We start from the raw sequence: 14,704 nt of genomic DNA, 5'->3' as shown, positions 1-14,704 counted from the left end.
TGTCGCATAAACAAAGCATCAGCTATCTCACACTCACTCTAAATATGGATTTGAAGTCAAAGTGTGTTCCAGGAAGCCAGAAGTGAGCTGTTGAGTCAGTCAGAGGATGTAAAAGAGGAACTATACTATCCTGCCATATGTGTTTGTTGACACAATGCTTGTTTCGATGCATTTCAGTTGTTACTGCACTGCACGTTTGGGGAAATGTGTTACAGTGGAGTGCCTGGTGGCTCAGTCAGTTAGTGTGTACAGGGTCAGAGCAGAATTGAATGCTCCTAGCAAGCGTCAAGACCTTCAAATCCGACCCTTGTCTTGTCTCGCTTGTATCTCCACTCTCTCTACCATTGGTTTGCTGTCTTTCTACACTGACCTATCTGAAATAAACCATAAAAATGTCCGATATAAATCTGGGGGGAAAAAAATAACAATAAATTGCTACACAGGAAAGATGAAGATGAAGCCCACTGCTTCCCTGCTAATGAAAGAATGTGGCTGATTTAACTGGATCACATTTTCTCAATCTATAGCAAAGTGAGACATTTTGTTGTGGTTTTCTCAGAAGAAACTGAAACTCCCAACAGGATATGAATACATATAAAATCACATTTGTATATTGTGTATCATATTGTCGATGACATATCCTCTAGAGTTTTTGTATTATGTTATTTGGGTTTCACAAATATTGACAGAAGTACACTGTGGACCCTTACGGGTGGACCCCATAGGGTAAATGTAATTATTAACGTATTAGATTCTACTATCTATTAGAGAGAAATATACAGTATAAGAATATTTCTCATGGTGAATTTTCTATCAAATAAAATGTTTATACATTGCAATCCTCATAATCTCAGCCACAGCCGTAGGATACAAATATATAGTCGTCCATGAATCTCTTCTTGAGGTTTTCCACGATGGCATCTTCGCTGATCTTGGACAGCAGGACCATATCGTCCACACCGCTCTGCTTGACATTCTGACTCTGCCAGTGGTATTTGGCCTGCAGGAGGGGCACAAATTTAGAAGCATGATATAAAGTTTTATAAACAGCTATAAGAATAAGAGAGAGAGAGAGAGCGAGAGAGAGCGAGAGAGAGAGAGAGAGAAAGAGAGAGAGAGAGAGAGAGAGAGAGAGAGAGAGAGAGAGAGAGAGAGAGAGAGAAGGAGAAGGAGAAGGAGAAGGAGAAGGAGAAGGAGAAAGAGAAAGAGAAAGAGAAAGAGAAAGAGAAAGAGAAAGAGAAAGAGAAAGAGAGACAGACAGACAGACAGACAGACAGACAGACAGACAGACAGACAGACAGAGAAACAATGGAGTGATAGTGGTGCTAATCCACAGCTTTGCAGTTATTTATTTACATGATGGTTTCATGGGAATACTGTAAAAAGCTGTCTTCTCTCAGACACACAGACAGTTGATATAGAGAGACAGAGAGAGACAGAGATAATTAATAATAATCATAATCATAATCATATTAATGATACATGTGTAGTATTGATCCACAAAGGTGTATGTGGCGTGGGTGATGGCTGATTTAAGCAGTCACAACTGGTCCAAACTACTTGGACTCCGGGTGTGACTGCAGTGCACACCTGTTGTGCATCACGATGAATCAGTCATTCCCACACACAGAGCCTCTGTCATGACAGCAATTATATCTGCTCTGGCAAGTACCATCTTGTATTATAACTGCTGTATTGCCATGATGGTGTGATAAGAACTGTGGGGAACTATTTCCCCACTATGGACAACCAGGAAATACACTGCTGTACAGCAGAAGGAGCCAGAAGGTAATAATAAGAGAGATCGATGAATACAAATTAATGAGTCACATATTGATAGATAGGTAGGCCGACTAGATGGAGACCTCAGGACAGAAGTCCATATAGCCCATAATCTTAATCACTGACAAACTAGCCTAGGCTGACTGTCTCATTTCAGACATCGCTAGGCAGCCTAACGATGTCTGACATGAGTGGTGAACACTGTCATTGAAAATGCAACAAGCATGTGGTTGCCTATTAGAGGAAGCAAGGGGCAGTTACCAAGCAACAAGTAAAAGAAGAGTTTAGATTATACGCTAAATTGGACAATTTGGTCACAAAACTGTACCGGTCAGGAACAGGAAGTGATTTCATTTGTGGGCGGTGTTTTGTCTTCATTTGATTTCTTGGTTTGGCTCTGGGTAAAACAAAGAATATGCAGGCCAGATCATGGGTGTTGGATAATTAAATAAAAAAAGATACAAGTGTGGATTGCCCCAACAACATGATGCCTCTGCCAGTTCACCACTACGGCTGTCTGAGAAGAGAACTCGAGCAACAATGTCGTCCATCCAATGTCGAAGAGCATGCAACAATACAGCAATATCACTCAGTGGACTAGTGGGCGGGGTCTATGGTCTGAAACCAGGCTAACAATATCTCAGAATTTGGCATACATGGCTTGTTCGATTATTTCAATTCCAACTTCAAGCGCAGCAAGACTTTTCCACTCAATCATCCCCATCCACCCACGGCCTTAAGGCCTCTACAGACCAAGTTGTCTTGTCCTGACATCTCCTGACTAGTTTATGTGTGGAGATCAGGTGACGTCTCATGTTTAAAAGTTGCTCAAAACACACTGCACACAGACTACAGCTGACAATCAGCTGATTTACTGTTCTGTGCCTGTGTGAGAGGAAATAATTTGGTTAATATGTAATCTCTCTCTCTCGCTCTCACTCTCTCTCTCTCTCTTACTCTCTGTGCGTGCTCTTCTAGGTTCTTAAAGTGGGGTCTGGGAACAGTTTAAACACTTAAGCCCTATAATTTTTTTTAAATAGGCGATCTACAACCACGTACAAGCTTGCATGCGTTGTGAGCTTATAAATCTTTATTTTCTTTTTTTTTTACAACAAATCTTCTGTCCCTTGAACAAAGCATTTTCATATGGGGGTCCGTGGCCAAATACACATAATAATATTTGAGAACCACTTCTATAGGCAATCATTCTATAGGTGAGTCAAATGCTTTCCCTTCCCCACGAGTCCTGCCACCAAACATACTAAAGATAGGTGATCGGCCCAGTTAATGCCTAGCTACCACCGATGGCACGGGATACACCGCACAGTATACAACCAATAAACGGGCAGATAGCCCAATTGCCTGACAAAGGCAAGGTGTGCAGAGGTCACATGGTTGCATGGATGTATACTGTGAACCTGCGCTAAAATAAAGTGTTAGGGTAGATTTGGGTTCCGGAACAAATTGACCATGTGCTGGTGGCGGGTGTTTAAAATCAGACCCGTGCAGGACACTGTTTTGCTGATGTGCTGCTTCCTTCTCACGCGGTCCACCTATACCATGTCCTTGATTCACCACATAAAGGAAGCAGCCTGGGCCGGTATCAAGCAACAATGACACAAGCTGTGGTTGGCATTACAGGAAGCAAGGAACAGTTGCCAAGTAACAAGTAAAAGAAGAGAAGAACTCATTTGCTAACTTTGACAGGTGATGTGCTGCTTTCGTTATGTGGTCAACCATGAGACAATCAACCTACGAAGTCTGACAGCTTAGAATCTCTAGAAAGGGAGATTCCTAAACGTATCATAGATCTGACATCAGCGAACCCTTCCCAGAACTCCATATATAGAGATAACCGTCACGTCCAGGACTGACGTCATAGTCCCATATTTAGGCATAACCGACATAGGCCGATCCATATACGGAGTTGTCTGATACGACCTGACATCACCGTCAGGCACATTAAGGCCACAGCCAACAGTATATAAAGGCTCGACTAGCCTTGTTTGGGCCCGGTTCCAGAACGACCCCGAGAGACATAACTACAGTACTTACCGAGAGAGAAGCATCGAGGAGAATCCAGCAATAGTCGATTCCCACAGCCTAATATGGTGTTGGTGATCTGGTCTGGTTTGATCGTAATATCTTCCTCCAACTCCACTTGATGGTATGCCATCAGGAGGGAGGAGGCATTGAAGGTTCTGACCGAGTTCACAGCCGTCTTGTCGAGCATTTGTCAGTAAGGCTGGACTGGAATCAGTGGTGTTGAGGAAGAGAGAGCGGTCTTTGGGTGAAGATGGGTTGCCACCACCACTGGTTCCACGGCAAGCATCTGGTGCAGGCCCTGTGACTACATTCCCTCACAGCAGCAGTTTCCAGCAGGGGACCACTCCTGGACAGGTTAGTGTCAGACAGGAGCTTTTTTTTTTAAATCCAGGGGTATTCAACTGTCAGTCCAATAATGCATTAAGCCCTCTAAAATATAATATCACATTGTTGATCAAAAACGCTATTCATGAAAGATCCGGGGCTGCAGCCCCAGACCCACCCCCAACGATGCCCATGCTGTTGCCACACGGGCGGGCTTGCTCCAAAATGCAGTTGTTGTGTTCTCCTGTTAGGAGCGAGGTGGTTGAATGATGAATGATGCAGAGTCGGTCCCGTATATTGAGTGGAGGGTCTATCCTTCCCTGACTCGTATCAATGCCACTCAGGGCTGTCATACAGTAATTTCAATCTACTCTAGGTCACACAGGGGATGTTCCGTGTGTGACTTTTAATTGTCTCCGCCAGGCCAAAAGGCATGGCGAGAGAGTATGTTTTACCCCCTGTCCGTCCGTCCGTCCGTCCGTCCGTCCGTCCGTCCTGTTTAACTGTAATGCCATCTCTACAGTCATTAAACAAAACGGGTCTTTCAGATTTTTCATGTTCCATCCTGATTGGCTAAAAATGGCTTCCAAAGTTTGCAGGACTGCTCCGTTTTGAACAAAATGCCTTACATTATGAACACAGCATGCAATTTCCGTGAAACTTTGCACGTACATTCCCACTATGCCGAGGAAGAAATTCCACTTGAGATTTTTCTAATCAGCCTCATGGTGGCGCTATAACAGCCCGATTCGTGTTTTTACCTATAACTGCACCAATCTGTGTAAAACTTTGTATGCGCACTCCCTAGAGGTCAAGGAAAAACCTTTGCCCTGCATTTTTCACATCTGCATATAGCGCCACCAGGAGGCCGACTTATGTAAAACATATTTTATCCAAATTTCACGCAAATCGGTACACATGATGTCTATAGTCATGTGATCAAGATGGATCTGTTTAATTTTTCATATTCCATCCCAATTGGCTAAGATTCACGTCTAAAGTTTGCAGGAGTGGCCTGTTTAGAACAAAATGCCACAAATCATGAATGCAGCGCCCGATTGCGGTCAAACTTTGCACGCACATTCACACTATGTTGAGGAACAAATGCTACCTTTTAACATTGGCCTGTTATAGCGCCACCAGCAGGTCTCATTTAGCAACAAAAGAAAATTGAACAAAATGCCTCAAATCATGAATGCAGTGTCCGATTGCTGTGCAAGACCTAAGAACAAATGCCACCCTTTTGACATTGGCCTATTGTAGCGCTACCAGGAGGCCACAATAACCTACCTGACCTGGCGGAGACCTGTGCTCCGAGGAGCACTTTTTCTAGTTAGACATGAAACAAAAGCTAAAAAACATAAGACAGATTCTCCAGTATATCCTGCCTCTACGCATGAGCGGATTAGCTGATGTAATGAATTATGTCTCCTGTTTCTTGTTTTTTGTTGGTAGGGTCTGCTCTGTTTGATGCGTGCAGGGTACTAGGATAGACTGTGACTCATACTGTGAGTCATACTGTTGTCTTGAGGTTCAACCATAGACTGTAAAAAATATGGACGAAGGGAGCCCCACCGTTTTGAAGCCACTTTTTCTGCTAATTCAAATCCACCATCTAGGAACTTCCGGTCCCGAAAAGAAACCGGAAACGAATGCTATTGGCTGGAAGGGCAGCGAGGCGGGTCTTCACTCGGAACCAGTAGAAGCCCTAGAAGCATACCCTACTAACTTTATCATTCATTTTCAAAATGAATGGGACCATAATTTATTAAACGCATATCATGATAGTTGAAAAAATACTTTAAATTAGCGATTGAATGTTTACTAAGGTAATAAAATCAAATGTAAAGTCTGCCCAAAACCTCATTCACTTGAATGGAGTGTTAGTTTTTCTGCAGCCAGCAAGAGGGGAAACAGCGACATCTGCTGGGCCATTGATGAGAACTGCAAGGGAAACGGCTGTTCCTGATTGGCCTCATTTTAGAAACCGGATGCTTGCCACAATAAACAACAACAAAATCAATCAAGAGAGCACATCGCCAACGTGGACATGATAGCTTGAGAATTTTCCTGTTTAACTGTAATGCCATGTAATTCATTACATAGTCAGATTAAAGCTCCAGAGCAACTAATGAGCACATGTTCTTCTCCTTTCAGCATAACACATGTTTCTCATAAAAACTAAAGTGCAGATTGGAGTCCGTACTGCTTTAGATTTTTTGGGGGCCTTTTATGCCTTTATTTTTATTTTATAGGACAGTAGGCTGGCAGGAAATAGGGAGAGAGAAATGGGGAGCGACATGCAGCAAAGGTCGATGGGATCAGGACTCGAACCTGCGACGCACTGTGAGGCTACATTGAGCCTAGGTGCCCGGACCACTACGCCAGCGGTCCAGGCCTGCTTTGTCACACCTCTCTGTTCCATATAGGCCTATATACAGTACCATAGCCTATACACGACAAAGTGAGAAAAAGTGTCAGAGGGGAATCACTAAAGTGTTGTAATCACAGTCTCTCTTCTGCTTAGTCTCTCTTTGTCCCCAGTTACTGTTGCTATCATTCTTTGTCTCTTCTTGTGTGTACATCTGTCAACAGTATTTGACCCATAAATAGTTGCATGGTAATGACGGCTAGATGTACATTTGCTCAGAGGGAGTGGATGATGCATGTTAGCATGTTAACACCAAGATTTGTTTTCTACATTCAATTTCTGCTATTGTAAAACAAGACCAGGAGACCTGGTTCTGCCAGACCCAGACTTCACATGACGTGTCAGCCTGTGTCTATGCCCATGTATGGACGAAAGGGGGACAGACTTTTATGGCTGGGGCCTAAGGACAAAGTGACCAAAACCTGTTTTTTGCCCATGTATGGAGAAAACAGGTACAAAACATGCCCATGTATGGACGAAAGGGGGACAGACTTTTTATGGCTGGGGCCTAAGGACAAAGTGACCATGCCCATGTATGGAGAAAACAGGTACAAAGCCCCCTGGGTCCGGCAATAATATGGTAGTGACAATATGATTTTCTTCTTGTGTATATTATGTATACATATGTGACTGCATGTGGGTGTGTAGTGCAGTGGTTCTCAAAGTGGGGTCTGGAGACCCCCAGGGGTCCTTGAGGGGGTTCCAGGGGGCCCCCCCGAAAAAAGTTAATATACACACAGTTTAACCAGCCAAACACTTATTAATTTGAGGGTCCTTGACATGAAAACGTTTGAGAACCATTGGTCTACTGTGGATGTGTGCCTCTTCTCCTTTTATAGAAAAAAATATCTCTACAATTCTACTCCGATTGACAAACGTGTTGTGAGTCACTCTGTCACAACTAAACATCCTGAAATAAATCTGTCTTCCAAGCTCAATCAATGTGAAGGTCAAGGTCAAGTTCAACCCTGTTGAACTCCACCCTGTCAGGGATGTGAGGAGACAATAATGTCCAATATCTTGGTAAACAACGTACTGTAGCTGAGATTGAAAACCTTTTCAGATTTTGAACTGAGGAGTTACAGTACTATGTGCAGTTTAACAGTTTCATCATCAGAATCAGAATAAGAATCCTCTTAATGCAAAGTATGTTTGCACACACAGTATAAGGAATTTGTTTCTGTGAGGTTGGTGCATTACACTATTCTGGGGAAAACCTTTGCAGAAAATAGCAGATCTACAAGCTCACAAGCTTGTTGTGGGGTTGTAGATCGTTATTTTTAGCTAAGATATTTAATGTAGAGCAAAAACTGAGAAAGCCCCCCCTCCCCCCTTATTTGTGTGTGACATGATCTCCCTGTACTCACACCACATTTGTGGTGGAGATGAATGCAAGAAGAATGCAACCTGTAGAAAAGAGCTGGTGGCTCGGCTCAGCCAGTATGCGCATAGTGAGGAGGATCCAGGTTCGACTTCGAATGTGAACCCCGAATAAAAGAAAAAGAAAAGGAGCTGCTTGATCTGTCTCTCAGAACTCGCTATACTGGGGGGAGAGAGAGAGAGAGAGAGACAGAGAGAGAGAGAGAGAGAGAGAGAGAGAGAGAGAGAGAGAGAGAGGGGCGTGCAGCGATCGATCTGCACTCAGGAGGAAGTGCTATAGCCTGAAACTGCACAGTCCTCTCTGTGGACTCTAGCTAACTTCCCCATCTCATGTCTAAACCCTCTTGTGAAACCATCTGAACTTTGTAACTCACAACCGCTGCCTTTCCTGCTTCTTGTTGCTACCCTGGCCCCTCCACACCCCAGAGGCACTGTGGTGGGGGCATTGCCCATGGCTTTTCATCAAACTGAGGCTCCTGTATGTATAGACACCACTCAACCCTTTTAATACTGACAGGAAAAGGATAATGCTCTTTCGGACAAGTTTTGATCAAACATCACTGTCATCTCTCTTCCCTGTTTTCTGCATCTACATTTACTGTGTGCAATTTATCAGCCCACGTTCCAGACCCCTATTAAATTCACTGCTGTGCAAAGTATACAGCAATGCAATAAATGCATATTTCTTTGTAGTGAGACACTTTATAATGACAGGTGTGATATGTGAAAAAGAGGAAACTGTGACGAGGTCTCTGTCTACTATCTCCTGGTGTGGAAAAGGAACAACATTTACCCCCTCCTACCAATGACATATTTCAAATGTGAATAATTATAATAAAGAGCATGACAATTTCTCTCGGAATTGAAATCACTGATCTGCAAGGCATGAGAAGCGGCTGGTTATCAGTGCTACTGGACAGATACAAATTCTTATCAGATATCTTATCACTGTAAGTCATCACAGGGGTCAAAGCTGTAGAGGGATCGCTCTAGAAAGTGTAAGCATAGGCTCCAAAGCAAGGCTGTCCTTCTTTGAAAGCAAGCAGATGGAGGACATAGTCATCACTCCATCACCCTGTTGTAAAGGAGTAGTGTTCACCCATTCTACAACACCAGAGTCACAGTGCAAGATAGATTACAGAGGTTTATTACCGTACCATTGTGCTGGTGGTGTGTGTGTAGACCTATCGCCGGTAGATCTCTCCTCCCAAGGTCCTTTCTCGAGGTGTCCAGAGTGTACACTTACGTGCAGGTGTGTACGTGTACGCAGGGCTACCGTTAACACCATAGGCTGGTTCTCGTACGGATTACGGCCATCACAGAGAGGAAGTCTCCAGATAGCAGCACGGAGAGAAACACAGAGTCAACGCAGGGACAGGAGTGACCTACAAGACTCAGACAACCACTGCAACACTCAAACCTGCTTCCTCATCCTCCCACAGCCCTGCAACCTGAAACAAGAACTGATCTGTCATACAAGCCCAATAAGACGACACATTACACACACAGTTACGCACACACACACCCACACCAACACAGGCACACACGCATGTGTAGGCATTATGGTTGCTACTTCTGTGCTGTATCAAATGCAGCTATCAAGTTGATAGTATTGTACTGTAGTGTAAACTTAAATACAGGTGCTGGTACTGTGCATTGTATAAGAATAATAATAGTTTGTTACCAAGTACAACACAGAATGACCTAAGCGGCTCATTACACTGCAGCATCTGTGTCAGCACAGTAAACGTTATGTTGTAATAACTCAATCCAAATAATCTAGTAAACAACAGAATGGTGTTGATGGTAACAACCAACCCAAGTGCTCATTATCGTAAATCTGTTTCCAAAGGATGGCGTCTCGTTGGTGAGTTGCCTGCTCCACCCAGGCTGTGGTTAGCATGGCCCTCTCATCTTTGCCATCTGTGAGAGGCTGCTGGATCCTACGCCCATAAGAACTGACACTTTCGCAAGGTGGCTCCCAGCCTGAGACTTGGCAGATAAACACCAGAAAAAGAGACACAGGTTGAGCAGAAATGTCAAAGTGAAACTATACTTTCTCGCTGGTAGGAACTGAATTAAAATAATGATTACTGCATTAAAAAAGTATTTGTATATACATCATCTCATACTGTATTTCTGTCTTTTGTTTTTATACCTTGTTTTTACCGCGTCAATGGCCTATAATTAATCTAATCTCACAAGTGTAATTTTGTCTCGCATACCGTAGAACAAGAGTAAAAATATATTTTAATTAATTTTAGTAGGCAACTAGGATGCTTCTGGAAAAACATAATTGAAAATGTCCAAACCAACATCTTCTTGTTGCCGAATAATTCATTTTGACTTTGTCCTTTGACCCTTTTGACTCAAAAGTTAACCATCTCTTCAGGGCAGCCTACTGATCATTAACACCAAGTTTAACGAAACTCACTCCGTTCTCAAGTTTTTTTGTTCAGGCAGACATACACACAGGACCGACTACAATACACTGTACACATGCATGCAGGAAGCAGTTATAAAAACCTCACACCTTTAGTTGTTCATGCAAGTGTATGAACACACAGACACACACACCTTTACGCGCACGCGGGCGCACGCACCACATACTTACTCACACACTAACAACTGATTATGATACTGTTGCTGAGTCACTGGAACATTACGCACTGCTGTTGCTGACGCTTTCATTCAGCTATCATCAGTCACGAGGGACACAGGACATATAGACATTGAGAAACACATGCACAACCTCCTTTGGGCAAAAAAGATATATCCCCATTTCCCCATCTGTCAGACACAGAAATAGCAATTATTCATCAAATATTCCATCTGGAGGTCGCAATTTTACAATGCTATGGTCCGGGTAATCCTGACCATGACATATTCAACAGATCAATGACAACAAAACATTTGCAAAAGGGACAATGAAAAGGAAAAAATCGTAATGTTTTTTTTTTCTTTTTACTTTTAAATCAACAATACACTATATTTATTTACTTTAGTATTTTGTTTAAAAAAGTTGTACATGGGAGGACACATTTATTTATTTTCTATAGTATTCAACAGCATACAGTACATGTCTGTTATAATTAGCAGACGTGCGAAAACCACAAACAAGACTGTCCCTCTTCTTTGCTCAGATAAAATAGGCTCAAAGGTCAACCTTTACTATAGGTCCAGGTAGATACAGATAGCTCACAAAAGAGACAAAATATTTGCCTTACATATTAAGACACATATAAGATTACTTTCAGTTGTAATCTGGATCACTTATTAACACACACACAAAAAAAAAGGTAAGTGTCTACTGTAATCTAGTGATTGTGAAGACTTAACTGTTTTGGTAATCCAATCACTTCTGTTGTGCTGGAAAATAAAACGATACATCCCACAAATGTAACTGTTTACTTTGAATAGTAAATACCTCAAGGTCTGCGCTTTGAGACTGCCAGGTAAAGTTACCAGTATACTCTAATGGCATTCAGTGGAGTTGTACTACATTAAACAAGTAACATTGCATGTTTAAAAAGGCTCAAATTCACCTTCCCTTCTAACTAATTCAAGGCACAGCTGTAACCATTATTACACCCAATCGTTGCATGTTACATGAAAATGACAACACAGAACAAAAATGACAACAAATAGCAATGTAATAGCACCATTCTGAACCAAAGCACCACAATGAAAATGAATAACAATAGTGCTGACATAGTTTCCTCTTTTTGAGTGGTGCTAGCCACTCCAAGGACTGACTTTGTGTGTGTGTCTGTCCGTCTGTCCGTTTGAGCACGGCCTCAACAGCTGCAGTTGATTGCAACACAAAGCTGCAACCAGTTACACTAATTAACTCATCAAAGGCACCACTCTCTTCACACTGGGTGTGATTTTTACAATTAAATCATGTGTTTTCTAGTGTTACATAGAGCTGCTTTCAGCTATGAACAGTGTGAGTGTGAAGAAGCCAGGTCATAATTAACCTCATAATAAACCCTCTAGACTTCGTTGATTGGCTCTGTTCTTGGTCCGCTCTTTTTCCCCCCCTACACCAAATCTCTTCTCCGAAAATAGCCGATCTACAAGCTCAGAAAGCATCGCAGTTCTATTTTCGGTGAATGTTCCCCCCAGAACAGGGATGCTAGGGGTCAAGTGGTTCAAAACATGATGGTGCAGTCGGATTTGATAACCTCTATCAGAGCGTCAGGCAGTGGGCTCCACAATCTGTAGGTTTTTTGTCAGGATGGAAATACCTCTGAAACAGGTTTAGGCTATATACTATAAAGTTAACAGCATATTTATACTTCATCCCCTATTTAAGTTGAAAATATGTAATTTCTGTCATATAACACAGCTACAGTATGTGGCAAAGTATAGTTTAGCCTTAAAAAATCTGTCAATAAAACCAATATCTTCTTCTCAGCCAATTTAAGATGGGCTACCACACCTATTCAATGTGAGGGGTTACATGGGTCTGAGGGAATACAACCAGGGACTGTCATTCATAAAAGTTTTCCCACAAGAATTACTGATCCCGAGTCACTGGTCGGGCCATATGAGTGACCATATAGCTTAAAAGGCTGTCCTTAAAGACAAAAAAGTGGAACAGAAAAATCAAATTTTAAACCCTTCGTGGCACAGACTTGATTGAATAACCAGTAAAATTAGATTGCATGTGGTTTCTTAATGCTGAGACAGCTGTGAAAAGATCAGATGTGCCACAAAAGTACAAAACAAAACAAAAAAATCTGTTCTTTAGCGGCAGTGTAAATCCAGCTTCAGATTACCACTCCTACTATAAAGTGCTTTTTGAATACAGTAGGGCCAGATGTCATGATCTCCTCAGTGGACTTGCTCCCTGCCTGTCAGAGGCCAGTCACTGTGCGATACTGCTTGCTTGCTGTGCTGTGAGTTTCCACTCGCAGCAAAGGTTACTAGCACTATAGTGCCTGACCATGAGTATTACCATGTGGCATATACTGTAAGTCCCAGTAAATGAACAGCAAAGCTTGTGCCGAGGCATTTTCATACCCTGACACTGATACCACCCGTTGAGGCGCCTTGTTGAACGCCTTGCAGGCAAACACAGTAGAAGGCCATGCAAAGGACAACAGCCTGATCTGAAAATGTCCAAGCAAGTGAGTGTTGCCTTTGCACATATAACAAGCAAGGCAGTGTCTCTGGTTTGCCCATGTAGTATTAACGGAGCAGTAAGTACTATAGTAATGCAGAGGTGATGAGGTTTAAGTGAATGAATGAGTGAACGCGTCGTAGTGTTTCCAGCAAAATGGCAAGACTTTGGCAGATTCACTGCAGTGAGCATAGAACAAGACAGAGACAGACATACAGCCATAGTTTACACACAGAGCTCAAGTCAAAACATGTTAGCACAAATGTAAAAGACAGGTGTCCTCTGACTGCTCGGACGTTGTGCAAATCACACTGCTCTTCCTTCAGACTGAACATCTGTGAGGATGGTTGAAGATGTTGATGAGAAGCAATAGCTTTAAAATGTAATGTGGTCAAGTAACTGTCAGAAAACATACATACAAATCCTTTTCATTTTGACTAACGTTATATGGAAAATGACATTTCTACGAAGGAGATTGTTGTATACATACACAGACATAATGCCTGCTAATATACAGGTTTGATAATTCACTATAACTGTTTGGGCCACTCCAGCAAAGAGACTACTAGAGGAAGTCAAGTGATTGAGTACAGTGACCAGTCCTGTGGCCATGATAAAATGTAGTAGCACCATAATATTTCATTAGAGGGATAGTATACTATCAAGAGAGAGAGAGACAAAGACAAAGAGAGACGCTGGTAGTGGGAGAGAGTTATATCAGATCACTGGTACAGAACAGGATCAAAATACGTTTCTCTCTTTTCTTTCTTTCTCTCTCGCCTTCCTCTCTCTCTTTCTCACCCTCTTTTCTCTTTCCATCTTTCCCAAGCAGCAGCCTTCTCTCCTGTGGAATGTCTATCTCAGCTCAGGCTGGTCCAGCAGAGCTCAGTTCTGGGGCCTGGGTTAGCCTCCAACTTCTGGGCTGGATTCAGGATTAAGCCCCTCAGGATAATGTAGCTCTCTGAATGACAGTGTCCCAAGTCCGTCTTACAACACATTTGTTAGAAGTTCTATATGGGCTGCTGATTTAAGATCCATTGGTAGAGTTTTTGGACAGGTGTGAGTTGTGTTGTGTACTGAGCCCAAGGAGGGAGGCTGTGAGTTTGTGGATCACCAGATCAATGTCCCTGGCAGGTCTTGCAGCACATCTGTCTGAAGTAAGGCCGGCTGCAGAACTTAAACCTGAGCACCAGGGGGCAGTAGGCCACAGTGTTCACATCTTTACACTCTGCACAGACAAACAAAACAATAATGGATCAAAGCATTTCCTTTGTTTCGTTGACTTTTTGTGAAGTGTTTTTTTGGACTGCGCTCTAGGCATGAGACATAAATTATGCATGAATAGATTTGGATTGGTTAGATCAGTGGTCAAAGTAGGGTTCGGGGACACCCAGGGGTCCATGGCGGAGTTCAATGGGGTCCCCAACAAACTTAGTTAATATAGCATAAAAAAAAGTTTGACCACTTTAACTTTTTTAATCTTCGGCTATTCGAAAATAGCCGATGTACAAGCTCACACGACATGCTTTGAACTTGTAGATCTGGTATTTTACAACTATCATTTTCTTTTTTTTTTCTGATTGGGTTTTACGGCAAAATACATTTTACTGGGG

The 14,704-nt window shown here is 42.6% G+C and overlaps 2 protein-coding genes across 2 annotated transcripts in view; both read right to left on the bottom strand.

Moving 5' to 3' along the window:
* myo1f (myosin IF) overlaps nucleotides 1-9,422 on the bottom strand; it is a 28,692-nt gene extending 19,270 nt beyond the window's left edge. Inside the window, exons 1-2 of the mRNA XM_080431975.1 lie at nucleotides 9,121-9,422; nucleotides 872-1,000 (exon numbers count right to left, since the gene is read on the bottom strand). Of these exons, the coding sequence (XP_080288101.1) occupies nucleotides 872-1,000; nucleotides 9,121-9,123 (132 nt within the window). The 5' untranslated portion in view covers nucleotides 9,124-9,422. The remainder of the gene's footprint in view (nucleotides 1-871; nucleotides 1,001-9,120) is intronic.
* Nucleotides 9,423-10,908: 1,486 nt separating this feature from the next.
* The window catches only part of adamts10 (ADAM metallopeptidase with thrombospondin type 1 motif, 10), a 75,422-nt gene continuing 71,626 nt past the window's right edge, over nucleotides 10,909-14,704 (bottom strand). Inside the window, exon 26 of the mRNA XM_080430056.1 lies at nucleotides 10,909-14,319. Within this exon, the coding sequence (XP_080286182.1) occupies nucleotides 14,210-14,319 (110 nt within the window). The 3' untranslated portion in view covers nucleotides 10,909-14,209. The remainder of the gene's footprint in view (nucleotides 14,320-14,704) is intronic.

The sequence above is a fragment of the Gymnoscopelus braueri genome (genome assembly GCF_963280865.1).
Source record: "Gymnoscopelus braueri genome assembly, chromosome: 6".
Classification (NCBI taxonomy): domain Eukaryota; kingdom Metazoa; phylum Chordata; class Actinopteri; order Myctophiformes; family Myctophidae; genus Gymnoscopelus; species Gymnoscopelus braueri.
Note: the sequence above shows the minus strand (reverse complement) of the source record. Positions and strands in the feature narration are given on the sequence as shown.